The sequence below is a fragment of the Suricata suricatta genome, chromosome 7, assembly GCF_006229205.1.
Source record: "Suricata suricatta isolate VVHF042 chromosome 7, meerkat_22Aug2017_6uvM2_HiC, whole genome shotgun sequence".
Taxonomy (NCBI): domain Eukaryota; kingdom Metazoa; phylum Chordata; class Mammalia; order Carnivora; family Herpestidae; genus Suricata; species Suricata suricatta.
The window spans coordinates 30,304,274-30,324,528 of NC_043706.1; the positions used below are offsets into that span (position 1 = coordinate 30,304,274).

The 20,255-nt window shown below is 35.7% G+C and overlaps 1 protein-coding gene across 11 annotated transcripts in view; it reads right to left on the bottom strand.

Annotated features, from left to right (window-relative positions):
* The window catches only part of LOC115296120 (butyrophilin subfamily 1 member A1-like), a 76,086-nt gene that overhangs the window by 35,575 nt on the left and 20,256 nt on the right, over positions 1-20,255 (bottom strand). For 3 of the 11 annotated variants that reach the window (XM_029944576.1, XM_029944565.1, XM_029944573.1), the window contains 8 exons: positions 14,472-14,504; positions 12,174-12,194; positions 12,069-12,089; positions 11,964-11,984; positions 11,857-11,877; positions 10,839-10,859; positions 10,439-10,465; positions 9,563-9,589 (listed from right to left, as the gene is read on the bottom strand). In XM_029944576.1, the coding sequence (XP_029800436.1) occupies positions 9,563-9,589; positions 10,439-10,465; positions 10,839-10,859; positions 11,857-11,877; positions 11,964-11,984; positions 12,069-12,089; positions 12,174-12,194; positions 14,472-14,504 (192 nt within the window). Of the gene's footprint in view, positions 1-8,609; positions 8,769-9,562; positions 9,590-10,438; positions 10,466-10,838; positions 10,860-11,856; positions 11,878-11,963; positions 11,985-12,068; positions 12,090-12,173; positions 12,195-14,471; positions 14,505-20,255 lie in introns of those variants that run through there. The other 8 variants (XM_029944574.1, XM_029944575.1, XM_029944568.1 and 5 more) reach the window with 8 other exon arrangements.

The window sequence follows — 20,255 nt, forward strand, 5'->3', positions numbered from 1 at the left end:
CGGCAGGTGTTGCATCACCTGTTCTCTGATTGGCCCTTCTTTCTTAACCCATGCTCACCCTATCTTGCCTGAGCCGATACTTCCCCACCCCTCAAGACTCTTGCCTGCAGGGCAGGCTATGGGGTGGGTGGAGGGGAGGTCACAGGGCTGACTCCCGTGAAATTTCGCTCTTACATATCCACATGCAAAAAGATGCATTGAGATCTTTCCATCACCCCACACAGAATACAAACTCAAAGTGTGTTATAGACATAAAGGCAAGAGCTAATACAATAAAACTTTCTATACAAAAAAAAAGTAGAGAAAAATACTTGAAAGTTTGAATTATGCAAGCACTTCTGAGACATGAAACCAATAGCTTGTGATAAAAGACACAAACTGATAAATTGGACCTTATCAAAATAAATAAGAACTTTTGCACTTCAAAATACACCAACAATAAAATGAAAAAGTTATACACAGACTAGAAGAAAATATGTTCAAACAATTTATCCTATAAAAAGTTTGTATCCAAGTATAGAAAAATTTCCTAAAAGTCAAAATTGCCAAACATCCCAATTAAAAAATGCAAAATAGGGATGCCTGGGTGACTCAGTTGGTTAAGCATATGACTCTGGATTTTGGCTCAGGTCATGATTCTAGGGTCATAGGATTGAGCCCCACATTGGGCTCTATGCTGAGTGTGAAGCCTGCTTAAGATTTTTTCCCAGAAGGCGAGGGCAGTGCGGGCACTGATGCAGTTGGGGACAAAGGTGGAGAGTGATTTGCTCAGCGCGAGGGCACAGCTCCCGCCAGCATTCCATCCCTTCGCCCACTCCAGCCCTGGAGCCTCCGTTTCCCCCCATGGGCCCCTGTCCTTCCTGGGGAGGATGGTATTCTTTTGTTGATTGGGGCATGAGGTTGGACTTAGGCTCCTCTCCCCCTGTGAGATCATGCCTGTCATCGTCCCCAACCCTGTGTGGTTTCCCAGTCCTGTGAAACTTTGCTGCTAGAACCCTCCCTCAAGCTGCAAATGATAAATGGCTCAGATATCTTTAACTGTCTTTTGAGTCTCGTGGATCCCTGCAAGATGGCGGAGAAGTAGGGAGCTCTCAAACCAGGAAGGACTGAAGCCATGAGACACTGAACTGCGAGAGTCTGGGAGGAAAAGAGACAGAGTCCATTAAGAAGACGGCCTCGTAGGTGTGTGATTGCGAACTGGGGAAGATAAAAATGGGCGGGGACCCGAGGCACGAAGGGGAGGGAACCACCTCTGTGGAGAGCCACGGAGAGACGAGGGGAAGAGAAAGAGCGGCTGACACTGCTATAAACTGTCTTTAAAGAAGAGAAAAACATCAGCCTGGGAGGGAGAGGGACCTTTCATCCCATCTGTAACCGCAGGACGTTTGGAGAGAGATCCTTTCTATAGCTGTGGTGCTTTCCTTGGGCTAGGAGTCCCAACTCCAAGCAGCACCAGGGACAAAGGTGCTGAAGGGGTACTTGAACGAATTATAACTGAGAATTCCCCCAATCTGGGGAAGGAAATAGACATTGAAATCCAAGAGGCACAGAGAACTCCCTTCAGACATAACTTGAATGGACCTTCGGCATGATATATCATAGTGAAACTGGCAAAATATAAGGATAAAGAGAGAATTCTAAAGGTAGCTAGGGATAAAAAGACCCTAACATAAAAAGGGAAATCTATGAGAGCACTTACGGACCTATCTACTGAAACTTGGCAGGCTGAAAAGGAATGGCAGGAAATCTTCAATGTGATGAATAGAAAAATTATGCTGCCAAGAATCCTTTATCTAGCAAGCCTGTCATTTAGAATAGGAGAGATAAAGGTTTTCCCAAGTAAACAAAAATTAAAAGAATTAATCACTATTAAATCAACCCTACAAGAAACCCTAAGAGGGACTCTATGAGGGAAATGTTGCAAGAAATGAAAGGTACCAAAGACACCACTACAAGCATAAACCATACAGAGAACACAATGACTCTACACCCATATGTTTCAATAATAACACTGAATATAAAATGACTAAAGGCTCCAATCAAAAAACATAGGGTAGCTGAATGGATAAAAATCAAAATCCATCTATTTGTTGTCTACAACAAACTCATTTTCGACCTGAAGTCACCTTCAGATTAAAAGTAAAGGGATGGAGAAATGTATATCATGTGACTGAAAGTCAAAAGAAAGCCAGAGTAGCCATACTTATACTGGACAAACTGGACTTTAAAGGAAAGGCAGTGATAAAAGATGAAGTAGGACGTTATATAACAATTACAAGGTCTCTCCATCAAAAAGAACTAACAATTAGAAACATCTGTGCACTGAATTCAGAAGCACCCAAATGCATAAAACAGTTAATCTTAAACAGAAACAATCTTATTGACAAGAATGTGCTAATTGCAATGGATTTTAATACTCCACTTACTAGAATGGATAAATCAACTAGATAGAATATCAGTAAGGGAACAATAGACCTGAATGACACGTTGGAACAAATGGATTGAACAGATATATTTAGAACTCTATATCCTGAGGCTATGGAATTCACTTTCTTCTTGAGTGCACATGGTACATTCTCCAAATTACACCACATACTGGGTCACAAAGCAGCTGTCAATAAATATAAAAGAATTGAGATAATACCATGCACATTTTCAGATCACAATGCTATGAAACTTGAAATTAACCACAGGAAAAAGTCTGGAAAACCTCCAAAAACATTAAAGCACCCTACTAAAGAATGATTGGACCATCAGGCAATTAGAGAAGAAATTTAAAAATATATGGAGACAAATGAAAATGAAAATACAACAATACAAACTCTTTGGGATGCAGCAAAGGCAGTCCTAAGAGGAAAGAATATTGCAATTCAGGCCTATTTCAAGAAACTAGAAAAAGCACAAATACAAAATCTAACAGTGCACCTAAAGGAACTAGATGGAGAACAGCAGGAGCGCCCAAAACCCAGCAGAAGAAAAGAAATAATAAAGATCAGGGCAGAAATAACAATATAGAATCAAAAAAAAAAAACAGTTGAGCAGATCAATGAAACCAAGAGTTGGTTTTTTGAAAAAATAAACAAAATTGTTAAATCTCTAGCCAGGCTTCTCAAAAAGAAAAGAAAGAGCACCCAAATAAACAAAATCATGAATGAAAATGGAGTTATTACAACCAATCCCTCAGAAATACAAGCAATTATCATGGAACATGATAAAAAATTTTATGTCAACAAACTGGACAACGTAGATGAAATGGACAGGTTCCTAAACACACATGCACTACCAAAATTCAAACAGGAAGAGATAGAAAACCTGAATAGACTCATAACTAGTGAAAAAATTCAATCAGTTATCAAAAATTTCCCAACGGATAAGAGCTGTGGGCCAGATGACTTCCCTGGGGAATTCTACCAGACATTTAAAGCAGAGTTAATATCCATTCTTTTCAAGCTATTTCAAAAAAAATAGAAATAGAAGGAAAACTTCTGAACTCATTCTATGAAACCAGCATCACTTAGATTCCCTAACCAGAGAGAGACACAGGGAAAAAAAAAAAAAAAAGGAACTACAGGCCAATACAGATGCAATACAGATGCTGAATACAGATGCAAGAATACTCAACAAGATACTAGCAAATCGAATTCAACAGCATATAAAAAGAATTATCCACCATGATCAGGTGGGATTCATTCCTGGGTTATAGACCTGGTTCAATATTCACAAATCCATCAATGTGATACATCACATTAACAAGAGAAAAGCTAAAAACCATATGATCCTGTTGATAGATGCAAAAAAAGCATTTCACAAACTATACCACCATTTCTTAATAAAAGCCTTCAAGAAAGTTGGGATAGAAGGAACTTATTTAAACATCATAAAAGCCATTTATGATAAGCCCACAACTAATATCACCCTCAATGGGGAAAAACTGAGAGCTTTCCTCTGAGACCAGGAACATGACAAGGATGTCCACTCTCACCACTGTTGTTTAACATAGTACTGGAAGTCCTAGCATTAGCAATCAGACAACAAAAGGAAATAAAAAACACCAGAAATGTCAACGATGAAGTCAAACTTTTATTTTTTGCAGACGACATGATACACTACATGGAGAAGCCGAAAGACTCCACCAGAAGCCTACTAGAGTGGATCCATGAATTCAGCAAAGTTGCAGGGTACAAAATTGACATACAAAACTCAGTTGCATTTTTATATACCAAGAATAAAGCAATAGAAAGAGAAATCAAGAAACTGATCTCATTCACAATTGCACACACACACACACAAAATACCTAGGATAAACTTAACAAAAGATGTAAAAGATCTGTATGCTGAAAACTACAGAAAACTTATGAAGGAAGTTGAAGAAGACACAAATAAATGGAAAAACATTCCATGCTCATGGGTCGGAAGAATAAATATTGTTAAAATGTCATTATTAACCAAAGCAATCTACACATTCAATGCAATCCCAATTAAAATTGCACCAGCCTTCTCAAAGCTAGAAGAAACTATCCTAAAATACATATGGAACCACAAAAGACCTCGAATAGCCAAAGTAATATGAAGAAGAAAACCAAAACGGGAGGCATCACAATCCGAGTCTTTAGCCTCTACTACAAAGCTGTCATCATCAAGACAGTATGGTATTGGCACAACACATAGACCAATGGAATAGACTATAGAACCCAGAACTGCACTCACAAATATATGGCCAGTTCATCTTTGATAAAGCAGGAAAGAGTATCCAATGGAAAAAGACAGCCTCTTTAACAGGTGGTGCTGGAAGAACTGGACAGCAACATGCAGAAGAATGAAACTAGACCACTTTCTTACACCATACACAAAAATTAACTCAAAATGGCTAAAGGACCTGAATGTGAGACAGAAAACCATCAAAACTCTAGAGGAGAAAGCAGGAAGCAACCTCCTTGACTTCAACCTCAGAGATTTCTTACTTGACAGATCCCCAAAGACAAAGAAATCAAGAACAAAAATAAACTATTTGGACCTCATCAAGATAAAAAAACTTCTGCAAGGCAAAGAAAACAATCAACAAAATGAATATGCAAATGACATATCAGATAAAGGGCTAGTATCCAAAATCTATAAGGAACTCACCAAACTCCACACCCCAAAACCAAATCATTCAGTGAAGAAATGGGCAGAAGACATAAACAGACACTCCTCCAAAGAGGACATCCAGATTGCGAACAGACACGTGAAATGATGCTTTGCGTCACTCATCATCAGGGAATACAAATCAAAACCATGCTGAATACCACCTCACGCCAGTCAGAGTGGCTAAAATGAAAAAATCAAGAGACTATAGATGCTGGCGAGGGTGTGGAGAGACGGGCACCCTCCTACACTGTTGGTGGGAATGTAAACTGGTGCAGCCGCTCTGGAAAACAGTGTGGAGGTTCCTCAAAAAAACTATCCATAGAACTCCCTTATGACCCAGGAAGAACACTGCTAGAGGTACACCCAAGGGATATAGAAGTGCTGATGCATAGGGGCACATGTACCCCAATGTTCATAGCGGCACTCTCAACAATAGCCAAATCATGGAAAGAGCCTAAATGCCCATCAACTGTGGTTTATGTATACAATGGAATATTATATGGCAATGAGAAAAATGAAATATGGTCATTCATAGCAAAGTGGATGGACCTCGAGAGTGTCATGCTGAGTGAAATAAGTCAGACAGAGGACAGATACCATGTGTTTTCACTCATAAGTGTAACCAGAGAAACTCGACAGAGGGCCATGGGTTAAAGGAAGGGGGAAAATTTGTTGGGGAGTGGGAGGCAGGTGCACCATGAGAGACCCTTGAATACTGAGAACAAACTGAGGGTTGATGGTGAAGGGGGCAAAAGGAAAGGGGTGATGGGCATGGGGTGAGGGCACTTGTTGGGATAAGCACTAGGTGTTATATGGAAACCAACTTGACAATAAACTATAAAATAAAGCAAAATAAAATAAAATATAATGAGTCTATTGTAGGCAGAAAAAATGGTTTTTTTCCTCTCTCTCAGTCCTTCTGCCCCTTCTCTACTCTCACTCTCTTTCTCTGTCTTAAAAAAATTAACATGGCAAAATAGTGAAACAGTAATTTCCCCAAAGAAGGAATACGAATGGCTATACACCACAGGAAATCATATTCAACATCATTGTACATTAGGGAAATTCAAATTAATACTGCAGAGAGATACAATTCACATCCAATAGGAAAAGTATAATAAAAATTGTAGATAATAAGGAATGCCATCATGTATTGTTGTCCAGTGTAATATGGTACAGACAGTTTGGTAAACAGTTTGACAATTTCATTAACTATTAAACATAATTTTATCATATGATTCAGAATTCCCAATCCTAAGTGTATAGCCAAGAGAAATAAAACATATTTTGACTCAAAGATCATCATGTAAATGTTCCTGGTGGGATTGTTTATAAGGCTTCAAAAGTGGAAACTGTACAGACACTCTGGAGAATAATATGGAAGTTCCTCAAAAAACTGAAAGCAAAAATACTTTACAATCCAACAATTGCACTACTAGGTATTTACCCAAAGGATACAAAAATACAGATTCACAGGGTCACATGCACTACGATGTCTATAGTAGCATTATCTACAATAGGCAAAATATGGAAAAAGCCCAAATGTCCATAGAATAATGAAAAAATAAAGTAGATATGGCATACGCACACACACACACACCCATAGAGAATGAAAGGATAAAGTAGATATGGCGCACACACACACACACACACACACACACACACACACACACAGTGAAATATTACTCTGCCACAAGAAAGACTGAAATCTTGCCATGTTACAACAACGTGGAAGGAGATAGAATCTATTATGCAAAGTGAGGTCAGTCAGAGAAAGACAAATACCATATGATTTTATTAATATGTGGAATTTAAGAAAGAAAGATGAACATAGGGAGAAAAAAAGAAAGAGGCAAATCACAAAACAGACTTTTAAGTATACAGAACAAACTGAAGGTTGCTGGAAGGGAAGTGGGTGGGTGAAGGGGTAAATGGGTGATGGGTATTAAGGAGGGTAGTTGTGATGAGAACGGGTTATTATATGATAAGTGATGAATCACTGCTGGGAGCCATTTCTGAAGTAAGGAGGGTTTGCAAGGCAGATGCCTCCCACCGTCAAATGGCGAACAACTTCTACTCTCAAATTCTGCTTGAGCACTGACCCCCAAGGTGCCTGGCGGACTGGCATCAGACCTTGTGAAGGAACTGATAGGATTTTCTTCTTTTATGATTATAGGAGCAAATACTACATTTTCCACAAGAAACATGTTTTCTTCCCTCAAGAAAACAGGCTATTGACCCCTGCTCACAAAAGAACTAACGCTTGCCTTTGCTATGCTAAAAACATTGCCTTGAATTTAAATGCTAAAGATGCCTTCCTTCCCCATGTGATAAGCATCTAGTCACCTACTTCAATCACTATTGATAAAGATTATAAATGAGTTTTCTAGCAATCTATGTTCTGGTAAATTTTTATATACCAAAGAATTTGTCATCAGAAATCATTGCCTAAGCTAATTGCCACTTCTGTTTTGTATTCCATACATTTTCTCAATAAATAAAGCTGACTCTCTGGTCAGTGCAGAGATGCCTTCCTGGTGATCAGAAAGAAGCTGAGGTTCTCTCACTCCCTTTTGCTGACACCGTCCATCCTTCAGGGAGCCCTGGACCTGCTGGAGCTGGACTCTGGCAAATCACTAAGTTCTACTCTTGAAACTGATTTATACTATATGTTAACTAAGCAGAATTTAAATAAAAACTTAAAACTACAAAAAAGTGGAAGTATTCTAAATGCCCATTATTTGGGGGAATGAATAAGCATAATGTGGCATATCCATACAATGGAATATTACCTGGAAATTTATATTTATATACCTTTATATACAAAATACTTAAGCATGCTAAAATGAGAGTCTCAAAAACATTTGCTAAGTGAAAAAGGACAGAGAAGATCATATCTTCCATGATTCCAATTATACATGTCTAAAACACAAAGCTATAGAGAGTAAGTAGACTAGGGATCGCCTAAACGTAGGAAGGGATTAGCATAAAATGGAAACAAAAGGTCTTTTGGGATGATGGAAATCTTCTAAAACTGAATTTGGTGATGGCTGCCCAACTCTGTATTTAAAAATTTTTGAATTGATTTTTAAAAAATGAGTGAACACATAAATAAATATATGGTATATAAATTATATCCTATAACACTTTAAAAAATGAGCTCAGCATAAAAAATTCTGTAAGCATGGAAGCTATAAAGTATATTTTGTATTAGCAAATTTCCACAAGCCAGAAGTGTGCTATGCCACTATACATTTGATGTGAGGGAGAGTCAAGGGTCACTAAGGACAATAGGAAGCAAGTTACATCTCAAGAGCAAAATAACAGTCCAAATAATCAGGTAAATTCTTCCACCTTTAGAATAAGGGGCCTTCAAAATACGGTCTGGCCAGAATCCATACTGTATTGATAAGTGATGCCTGTTGTGCTTTTTCATTCCTTATTCCAAACATTAAAAATTTACTGCATGTTTTATCCTCATTTGTCTAAGCATCGAATGGAGGGTGCAGACAATTCCTGTCTTTGAGTTCACAGATTACAAGGTCCAGAAGAGTTACATCAATTGAAAGAAGAGGATCTCTCCTAGAGATCTTGCTTGGCCGTTGAATCCATTGCAGTGACTGCATGCACCTTTGGCTTCTCTTTTTGAAAAAGGAACAAGTTATATACAGGGAAAGAAACATTAGATTGATCTTTGGTTTCCTGAAAGACATCTTGTAGAGATGGCAAAAACCCTGGCAATATTTATTGCTTTTCTGTTTTCTGGGCAAACAGCTAAACAACCTTTCCTAGCTCCCATGTGTCTAGGTGAAACCACATGACTGAGAACTGGCATCTCTAGGCGGAACTGCTGAATGGCTTTTCAATCCCTACAAAACACTATATTATTTGGTATCTTCACATTTCTTTTTCTCAAAAAATTTTGAGAAATTGAAGGATATCTAGAGTATTGGGAAGTTACACAATGCAAAGAGTCCAGATCAAAGTCATTGTTTAGAGGACGCCTTCCAAGTAGAACTTCTTAATCAGGAATCTTTGCATATATGTTAGAAATACAGTCTACCCTGCTAAACTATTTGATGGGTTGATGTTTATTTGAAAGAGTAGCTAGAATTAATTGACATAAATATAAAACTTCCTTAGAATTGTGAAAAAGGAAAAAGTAAATTTATTAAATGACAAGATACCAATTCTATTTATTAAGATCTTCTTTAATTAAATTGAAAGTGTCCTGTGAAACACAGGTAAGAAAAAGATGAAAAGAAAAGTAATTCGTAAGTTATCATTCTTGGTAAGTTTTCTATGGAACAGTTATGTAAAATGCATTATGCTATGTCAAGTAGTAGTTAGTAGCATGATGTCTTACAGAATTTAGGAGGTTAAGTATATACCCTAGAATCAGGGGAAATGATCATGGTCAGGACAAGGTACTCACCAGGGAACAATGATGTCTTCTGCCAGCCTGCGAGCGAACAAAATGATTAAATATTATCACCCTTTCATGGTCCTTCTCCTATCTTTTTCTGTCTTCTCATCACTGGCCTTCTCTAAGTATTCAGTTACATATTTATCTCTGTCCCTTTCCTCCATCACAAGCATGTGACCATTCCTTTCCTCAGTAGAAAATGGTTGAAACAATTGTGTGGAAACATATAAAGTCAGCAAAAGGCAAACTAAAAACAAGAAAAAGAAAGGAATATAGAAATAGAAAATGAAAGGGCGCCTGGGTGGCTCAGTCGGTTGATCGTCCGACTTTGGCTCAGGTCATGATCTCACGGTTTGTGAGTTTGAACTCCGAGTTGGGCTCAGAGCTTGGAGCCTGCTACAGATTCTGTGTCTCCCTCTCTCTCTGCTCCTCCTCTGCTCATGCTCTGTCTCTGTCTGTCTGTCTTTCTCTCTTTCTCAAAAATAAATAAATTTTAAAAATGTTTAAAAAAATAGAAAATGAAGGAGTGATGACAGAAAGATGGACAGTTGGAGATAGAAAAGAAAAAAAAAGATGGAAAATGGAAGAAAAGAAGAGGGGGAAGAAAAAGAAAAGGAAGACAAAACAGAAGGAATTAGGAAGAACAGAGTAAAGGAATAAATATTGAGAAAAGATGATAAAGTGAAAAGAATATTACAACTTAGGGGAAAAGTGAATTAACTTTTACAGATTCTCTTCCATTTATGCTCCTACATGATGAACACAATATGCCTGTGTTCTACAGTATGCCTGATTCTTTCTGAAAATGGGGTTTAGAGAAGAGTTAGGAGTCTTACTGTTTGTGGAATTCAGGAACTGCCATGAAAGAACTTCTGAGTCACTTACCATTCCTAAATTGGGCTCTTCTTTGATCTGAAAAGAGATGTACGCAGAAGTCTGGGACTCTCAAAGAGATAAAAATGCAGAAACATAGACAGACATTCTTTGAGGGGTTTATCATAATCATCACTATCATATTAGTCAAGCCATTTCTCCCTTATAAATTTCTTATGGATAAAATAAAGTTGAATCACATGATTTTTTAGGGGTTAATCAAGGTAAACAGGTTAATCATTCCTGGCATGATAACTGCAACTTAGAGAGGCCATAGGAAAATGTGAAAGATACCCAAAATAAAGAGTTAAAGGTATAGGATAAAACAAAGCACTGATTCCGACAGTATCAAATTCACTTGATTTGCAAGTATAATATCTTGCAAATATTTTAACTACTAGAATACAATTACCAATTTCCTTTTGCAATTTTTCTGAAACACAAAAGTGAAAAACCCATTTTAATATCACAGAGAAAAGAAAATGAATGTTCCTTAAAAGAATCACACATGAAATAAGTTACTTTATTAGGGCTAAAAAAAAAAAACCACCTCACTTTTCTAGAACATTTGTTGAAAACAAAACAATAAAAATATATCACATGTTTACATAGACAAATAATCTTATGGTTGAAATTCAAGAGAAAATTACCAATTTCCCCAGTGATTTATTGTTTTTGACTAACTTAGAATGCTGACTATAATGAGTATCTTCACCTGCAATGATGTTATGCTAGCCATCATCTGTGCAGTACCAGCTATAGTTTATTGAGTCCTTCCAATGAGAGAGGTATTACCTAATGGCTTTATGTAATCACTCAATTGAATGCCAGCAAAAATAATGGTGAAGTAGTGCTCTTCTGTTTATAGAATTAAGATCTGAGAATCAAAGGGGCCAGTAACACGATGAAGTTTCTGTTGGTAAATGGACAATGACTTGAACCCAGGTATGTCTATGTCATAACCCTGCACTTTTGGTCCAGCCAGTTGAGGCTTCAGTCAAAAGGTAGAGAGAGTAGTGGCATATTGTATAAGGAACAACCTATTTCACTTTTTTTTTTTTTAATAGTGCCTTGTGTAGAAAAGTTTGTTTTACTTAGAATCAGATTGGGGGCACACCAAGCTCCGTGAGAGCTCTTTCAAATATATTCTTAGAATAGATTTCACTCAAAGCCACTAGAAGAAGTTATTGCTAGTATCATGGAGACAGCTGAAAAAAAATATGTCAGATTCCGATAGGGCTGAATGAGAGAAGTGAGTTAGCTGATGGGAGAGGAACACAGAAAGAAATAGGTAAGGGAAGTTGCAATGTAATAAACATGAATGAAAATCATGAAAGAAAATTATATGGGGAAAATTATACATGGAAAAAGGAAGAAGCAAGCAGAAATCTATATAGGAAGATCATATCATATAAATAATTAAACTTTACCATTTTCTTCCATAAGTTCCCCTGAAAATTAAAACAGAGTAATATGAGAATCACTATGAAACAGACAATAGGAACATTATGTTTTGCAAATAATCATTAAACTTTACCATTTGTTTTCCTAAGTTTATCTGAAAAATAAAACAGTAATATGAGAACCACGGTGAAACAGACAATAGGAACATCATGTTTTGTAAATAATCATTAATCCTTACCAATTTCTTCCATAAGTTTACCTGAAAAATAAAACAGTAATATGAGAACCACGGTGAAACAGACAATAGGAACATCATGTTTTGTAAATAATCATTAAACCTTACCGATTTCTTTCCTAGGTTCACCTGAAAAATAAAATAGACAAATAGAAGAATCACTACGAAACAGACTATAGGAAAATCATATTTTGTACTAAACTGATCTGAAAAATAAAAAGAGTAATATAAAAATCATTATGGAACAGAAAAAATGAACCAAAAAAATCTTGCAAAAATCTTTTCCTCTATTGTATACATAATTGGTTAGGCACTTCAGAGAAAAAAATATAATTATTTTACAGATGTTTTACTAACTTGCATCAAATAGTAAAAAGTAGAAAAATAATTTTAAATTTACTGTGACTGAGCTTAACATCCCCCCAAATAATTTTTTAAAGTCTTCTGTAGGCATAATATCATTGTCATCGTCATCATCGACCGCAGCAGCATCACCATCATCATCAGTATCATTGTCACCATCACCACCACCATTCCCATTGACATTCACTTAGTGCTTTCTTTGCACTGAACTCTGTAATACATGCTTCGCAAGCAACATCACATTTGATCAACAAAGTACTTTGGAAGTTATTACACTATGCAGAAGAATAAAATGAGATTAGTATAAGGCTACATTACTTGCTGAGTTTCCCACAGTTTTCTCATTTCAAAATTGGAATTTTACCCAAACTGATTATTATATTACTAGGGAAAAGTATTTTCAGCAAAAAGGAACAAAAAGCATTGGGGTAAAGCAGCAGTCTCCAAACACTATGTAGTGCTATGTAATACTATGTAATACACAGCAATACTATGTAAAGTTTGGCAGACCCTCAAAAACTTAAAAATAGTATACTATATATAGTTTTTCTTCTTATTTCAGCCACTTTATTAGATAATCCAGTTAGCAATTTAGCATCATGCTTCTTTTATTCCATTAGAATAGGACACTTAAAGTGCTCTAAAAATGGTCAGCAAAAACCTCCAACTATTAAATTATATAGACAGGACTGTCTTGTTCATTGTTTTAATGTTCTGCTGGATTTATAGTATTTATTTAAAATGGGTGAGAGACCAAAATTCAAGAGCTAAACACAATACAATTCTTTTAAAAACTATAGAAGTACATCTTCATGATTAGGATTTAAGAATGGATTCTTAGAGGTAACACCAATGCACAAATAACAAAATAGAACAATAGATAAACTTAACTTCATAAAAAGTGAAAACTATGTATCAAAAGGTAAGAAAGGAAATGCTAATGTATATAATGGGAGAAAATATTTGCAAATTATATATTTTTAGGAGTTTACTATCAAGAATATATAAAGAAACTTTATAACTCCATGATAAAAAGAAAAACTATATACAAAGTGAGCAAAAGATTTGAAAGACATTTATCCAAATGTATACAAATAAGGTATGAAAATGTGCTCAACTTCTTTTGTCATTGAGGAGGTGCACATCAAAACCATGATGAGATACCATATTATAGGCACTAGTAAGACTATAATTTAGAAATTGGAAAATAACAAGCATTGGTGAGTTAAAGAGAAATTGTTGGCTGTAATGTAAAATAGTGCTACCTCAGTGGGAAACAGTTTGACATACTGTGAAAACGTTAAACATAGTATGCTGTAGGATCCAGGAATTCCATTTCTAGGCATATAGCCCCCAAACTGAAAACAGCTATTTGAACAAATACCTGTACAAGAATACTCATAGCAGCATATTCACAATAGTCAAAAGGTAGAAAAATCCCAAAGGACCATCAATGGATTTATGGAGAAACAAAATATACCATACAATAAAGTATTATTGAACCATAAAAAAAAGAATAAAGTACTGATATGTGCTACAATATGAATGAAACTCAATAACCTTATGCAAGTGAAAGAAAGCAGACACAAAATGTCATGTATTTGTTAATCTCGTGGGTATGAGATGATATCAGAATAAGAAAACAGAGACAGAAAGCAGATAGTGGTTGCCAGAGACCAGGACTGGTGGGGGAATGAGAAGTGATGCCTTAAGGAGTATGGAGTTTACTTGGTGTGTTGAAATTCGTTTTTAGAACTAAATGTAGGTGATAGTTACAGAATAATGAGCACATACTAAATCCCATTGAATTGTACATGTCCAAGTGATTAATTTAATGCTATGAATTTGCCTCAATAAAAGTGAAAAACAAATCAATAGAAGTGATCTGCAAATGAAATAACAGAAGGTAAAATCAATTCATTTACTAATGGGCAAAGTCCTTGGTTCAATACAATGCCAAGATGCCCAACGTTGCTCTCATGATAAAGAGATGACATTGCTTACATTACATAATTTGTATTTATTTGAAGATAAAATGCCTACCTTGCTCTTGCTTAGGTTCTTTCTTTATTCTCTCTGAAAGATACATTTATACAAAAATTTGGACAGTTGGTTAAAACAGACAGGAAAATTTTATTACATATTAAATTGAAACAAATTGCAAATGTAGTAATAGAATTAGGAATAGATTGATATAGTAGGAAGAAATCTTCATTTGGTATAATGTGAAGATACTGAACCCCTTTTCTTGTTCCTGCCTGAAGTTTGCTGCAATGATATCTTTCTAAGTGATTTAAAATATGAAACTCCCGTCTTTTATTTTCTCAGCAAAACAAATGAGAAATATTGATCAAAGAAAATAATTAAAGTAGTTAACAAATAATGATATGGAGGATCAAATAGTAGTTCATTTAGGGGCAAACTCTAGTTTTTATAAAATGCCAAAGCACCAAGAGCATTGTTTTCATATAATCCAGGACAGGTTTTCCTTCAATAATATGTTTTCTATTTTAGTGGAGATAAATTTCCCTTTGAATTCCTCCCTTTTCTCTGAATAAATGCATTAAACAAGTTAACTTATTTCAACTAAATGATACAACATAAATGAATTAAAAGAAGTTAAACTTGATTAAGTCGTTTTTAATTATATCCTTTGTGTATGGATGAAGAGAAAACACCTTTTTTCACATTTTCAAAACAAAATAGGAGAAATTTTTGATTTTCAGATTTAAAATCTCTTCATCTTATTTCTATCCACATACTGTTTCTTCTTTTCATTTGCTCTTTCTATTATTTCTCTTATGCTTGCATGCTTGCAGAAGTTTCTTTAGCATTTCTTTTTTTTTTTTTTTTTAATGTTTTCAATATTGAGAGACAGAAAGATACAGAGCATGAGCACGAGCATGGGAAGGGCAGAGAGAGGGGGAGACAGAATCTGAAGGAGGCTCCAGGCTCTGAGCTGTCAGCCCAGTGCTCAACACAAGGCTGGAACTCACAAACCATGAATGATGAGATCATGACCGGAGCTGAAGTGACTTAACCAACTGAACCACTCAGGTACCCCTATTTAGTATTTCTTAGAAATCTGGTAACTAATTCCTTGAATTTTCTTTCTTCCATGTGTTAGTCTTTGTCTTTTTGCTAAAGTCTGTTTTCACTGAATATACAGACTACTGGGTTGACAGTCTTGTCTTTTAGCAATTTAATGATTTTGCTTTACTGTATTATTGCTCCTATGATTCTGGTGTGAAATCACCTAGATTTGAATCATTTTACCTTTGTTGTTTTACGTAGATAATTTTAAGGGTTATTTCTTATTTTGGGTTTTCAAAAAGTATTGTAACGCTTCTAGGAACATAGGTGTTCTTCGAGACTACTCTGCTTATACTTTGCCAAGCATTTGGCATACTTAAATTTAAGTCTCTTACCAAGTTTGAGAAAATTTTGATATTCTTCTTCAAATAAATTTTATGCTCCAATCTTTCCCCTCTCGTTCTGGGAAGCTCATTATTTATGTGCTAAGACTTTTTTTTAAATTACTACATATCTTCATTCAGAAACCTTATATACATCATGAACATTTCTGCTTTTCTTTTTTATTGTTTTCTATTTTAATTCTAATACAGTGAACATACAGTTAGTTTCAGGTGTACAATGTTTTGATTCAAGAATTCTATACATTACTCAGTGCTCATCATGTTAACTACACTCTTAATCTCCATCTATTTTACCCACCCTCCACCCACCTCCCCTCTGTTTGTTCTTTACTAAACCTTGGTTTGCGAGCATAATTCATTCCAGAAGCATGCTTATAATCCAAAGCACTGGTATATCAAAGCGAATTTCAAGAACCATTGGCTCTGTTGTGATCATGTGATATTCAGCATCATGTACTACTCATTGCAAGACATTGCTCATTTATCAAGTTAAAATTTATTAGAATTTTTTGCTTGTCTTGCAGAATACTCACAGAACAAATTACTCATTATCCAATGTTTTACTGTATAGTTTCGAGTCTGTTTTTGGGGTTGTCTCTTTTTTTTCCTTTGTTCATTTATTTTGTTTCTTAAATTCCACATATAAGTGAAATCTTACGGTATTTTTCTTTTGACTGACTTATTTTGCTTAGCATTATACTCTCTAGCTCCATCTATGTTGCTGCAAATGGCAAGCTTTCATTTTTTATGGCTAAATAATGTTCTACTGTGTATATATTCCATTTCTCCTTTATCCATTCATCTATTAATGGAGACTTGGACTGCTTCCATAATTTTGCTATTGTAAATAATGCTGCTATACATAGGTGTGCATGTATCACTTTGAATTAGTGTTTTTGCATTCTTTAGTAAATATCCAGTAGACAATTGCTAGGTAATCGGATAGATCCATTTTTAACTTTTTGAGGAAGCCCCATTCTATTTTTCAGAGTGGGTACACCAGTTTGCATTCCTACCAATGGTGCATGAGGGTTCCTTTTTCTCTACATCCTCACCAGCACTTGTTGTTTCTTATATTTTTTATTTTAGCCATTTTGACAGGTGTTAGGTGATATCTCATTATAGTTATTATTAGCATGTCTCTGATAAAGAGAGATATTGAGCATTTTTTTCAAGTGTTTGTTGGCCATCTATATATCTTCTTTGGAGAAATTTCTGTTTATGTCTTCTGCTCATTTTTTAATTGCATTATGGGTGCTTTGTTTTATGGTGTTCAGTTTTCTAAGTTCTTTATGTATTTTAAATACTAACCCTTTCTCAGATATGCCATTTGCAAATATCTTTCCCGATGCAGGAGGCTGTCTTTTAGTTTTGTTGATTGTTTCCTGTGTTAGAACTTTTTCCCCCAGAATTTTAAAAGATTCACTTATTTAAATTCCAATTAATTAACATACAGTGTAGTATTGGTTTCAGGAGTAGAAGCCAGTGATTCATCATTTACATATGACACCCAGTGCTCATCCCAACAAGTGCCCCCTTAACGCCCGGCACCCATTTAGCCCATCCCCCCACCCACCTCCCCTGCAGCAACCCTCTATTTGTTCTCTGTATTTAAGAGTCTCTTAAGGTTTGCCTCCCTCTCTGTTTTTATCTTATTTTTCCTTCCTTTCCCTTATGTCCATCAGTTTTTTTTCTTAAATTCCATGTATAAGTGAAAGCGAGTGATATTTGTCTTTCTTTGACTTATTTTGCCTAGCATAACAGAACTTTTAATATTATCTTATAGCTCCTTCACAGTTCTGTCCATTGTTTCAATGTACTTTCATTACTGTTCTTCAGCTAGGAAAAATCTGTGGATGTATTCCATTTTCTGGTCTTTTTGCTTATCATCTACATTCTGCTATTGTGCTAATGCAGTAATATTTAAATTTAAGATATTATATTTTTCTGTTCTAAAATTTTGACTATTTTTTCTAGTTTCTATTTCTCTGCTGTGAATTTTCATTCCTTTCATTTCTAATCTTTTTATTTTACCTGTATAGCACAGCAACCATAGTTTCCCCTCCTTTTAAAAATGTTTGTATAAAGCCCTGTGTATCCTTTACCCAGACCCCACTAATGATAGATAACATCTTGTATAACCGTAGCAAAATATCAAAGCCAAAAAACTGACATGGGTATGATACTGTTAAATATACAATATGCCTTATTTGGGTTTCATCATTTTTCCATGCATTGATGTGTGTGTGTGTGTGTGTTTATGCAATTTCTCCATCTATACACTCAAGAAACCACAATTAAGATAAAACAAAAAACTACTCTATAACTACAAAGGAAATCTCTTGTGTAATCTCTTTATATTCTCAATGCCCACCCTTGCTTTTCCCTGTCCCCTGGCAACCACTTCTCTATACTCTATCTCTATAGTTTTGTCACCTTTCAGATATTCTACTAATGGAATCACACATAATCTTTTGAGATAGACTTTTCCCCCACTAAGCGCAATACAGTTGAAGTCCATCACATTTGTCATATGAATCAATAGTCTACTCCATTTTATTGCTGGATAGTAGTATTTCATTGTACTCATTTACCTCAGTGTATTTGGCTATTCATTGAGGAGTATTTTATTTTGTTTCCAGTTTTTGGCTAATACAAGGAAAGTTGTATTATTTGCATAGAAGATTCAGTGTGAGCATGAGTTTTTATTTCTTTACTCTTTAGAATAAATGCCTGTGTGAGTTTTTATTTATACAATAAATAAGTACATATTAACTTTTATAAGAAAAGTCACATTATTTAACAAGGTTGTACCATTTTACATTCTCACCAGCAATGTTAGCAATCTAGTTTCCTCACAGGCTCACCGTCACTGGATATTTTTCTATTTTGTCTTTAAATTTTAGCCATTCTAAAAGATGTGTAGTGAGATCTCCTTGTGGGTTTCTTTAGGTTTATCCCATTTGTGGACATTTCAGTGGCTTGAATTTGTAGAGATTCACATTTCACCAGTATCTCATCTATATTTGTTTTCAGCCCCATACTCTGTAATCTCTCTGAGAACTCTGATTACACAAACTATCAATTACTTTTATATTGCCTGCATGCTCCAAGTCTCTATTTCTTTGTGTATGTTTTCTGACTTTTTTCCTGATAAGGTAATTTCTATTGATCTGTCTTTAAGTTTAGTTTCCTTCCTCTGTCATCCTCAATTTAGCATGTATTGAGATCATCAAGTGATTTTTCTATTTCAGTTATTATATTTTTTAGTTCTAAAATTTTCCTTTGGTTATTTATAAAATCTATTTCTTTCCTAAAATATTCCATTTTTCCTGTTTCAAGAGTTTTCATAATTGCTCACTGAATCATTTTTATTATTGTAACTCTATCATCCCTGTCAGACCTCCAATATCTGTGTCATCTCAGTGTTGGTTTCTGTCAATTGTCCACTGTTGTTCAGGTATGATTGCCTTTGACCTTGACATGAAGAGTAAATTTTTTATTTTATTCTAGACACTTTGGGTATTAAGTTGTGAGATTGTGGATTCTATTTATTCTTTTTTTATTAGCAGGCAGTCATGCAGTTTATGTATAGCAAGTGTTTCCAAAACGGGAATGGATGTTCAGTTTCCTGATGGTTGCAGGTAGAAACAGAGTGCTGACTATCACTGCCACATTTGCTACTAGTGGAAGTGCAATTCAGCTTACACTTCAGCCAGACTGATACTTTCCTGGAGAAAGCAGAGCATGGCCTCACCTCACCTCAGTGCCATACGGGGATGAAAGCTTAGCTGGATGGCACTGACACCAGTGTGGAATGACAGCAGACTGCTGCCCAGCACAGCCTTGCACTGCCTCTTTGTGCCTCATGCTGCTAGCTAGGAGTGGAAGCTCGGTTCTTCTCTACAGTAGGCTAAAGGTATTGGGAAGTTGGGGGAAACAGTTGTTATTTGCCCTAGAGTGAGGCAGGTGATGTCAAAGAGCTCTTCTTTTCTGGTAGGGCACCTTTTCTTGGTCATTTTTCTAAACAAGTTCAACAAAGTTGTGGAATGTGAGATCAACATACAAATTGTTTTATTTCTATACACAAGCAATAAACATCTAAAAATGAGATTAAGAAAACAATTCCATTAACAATAGTTCTTGAAAGAATAAAAAACTAAGATAAATTGAACCAAGGGTGTCGGGCCCGCCAAGTTTTCTGTCTGCCTCAGGCAAGGATTATCACTCCCTTGAGTGAGCCAGTAAACAAGATTTGCATCTGGAGGCTGGAGATTGCCATTTCCTGGTCAAAATAACTTTGGCGACTGTCTTGCTGAGCTAGACGTGAGTGGCCAAGGCACACAAAAGATCAAAACCGTATTCAGTGTTAGTTCTCCATCCCCCAAGA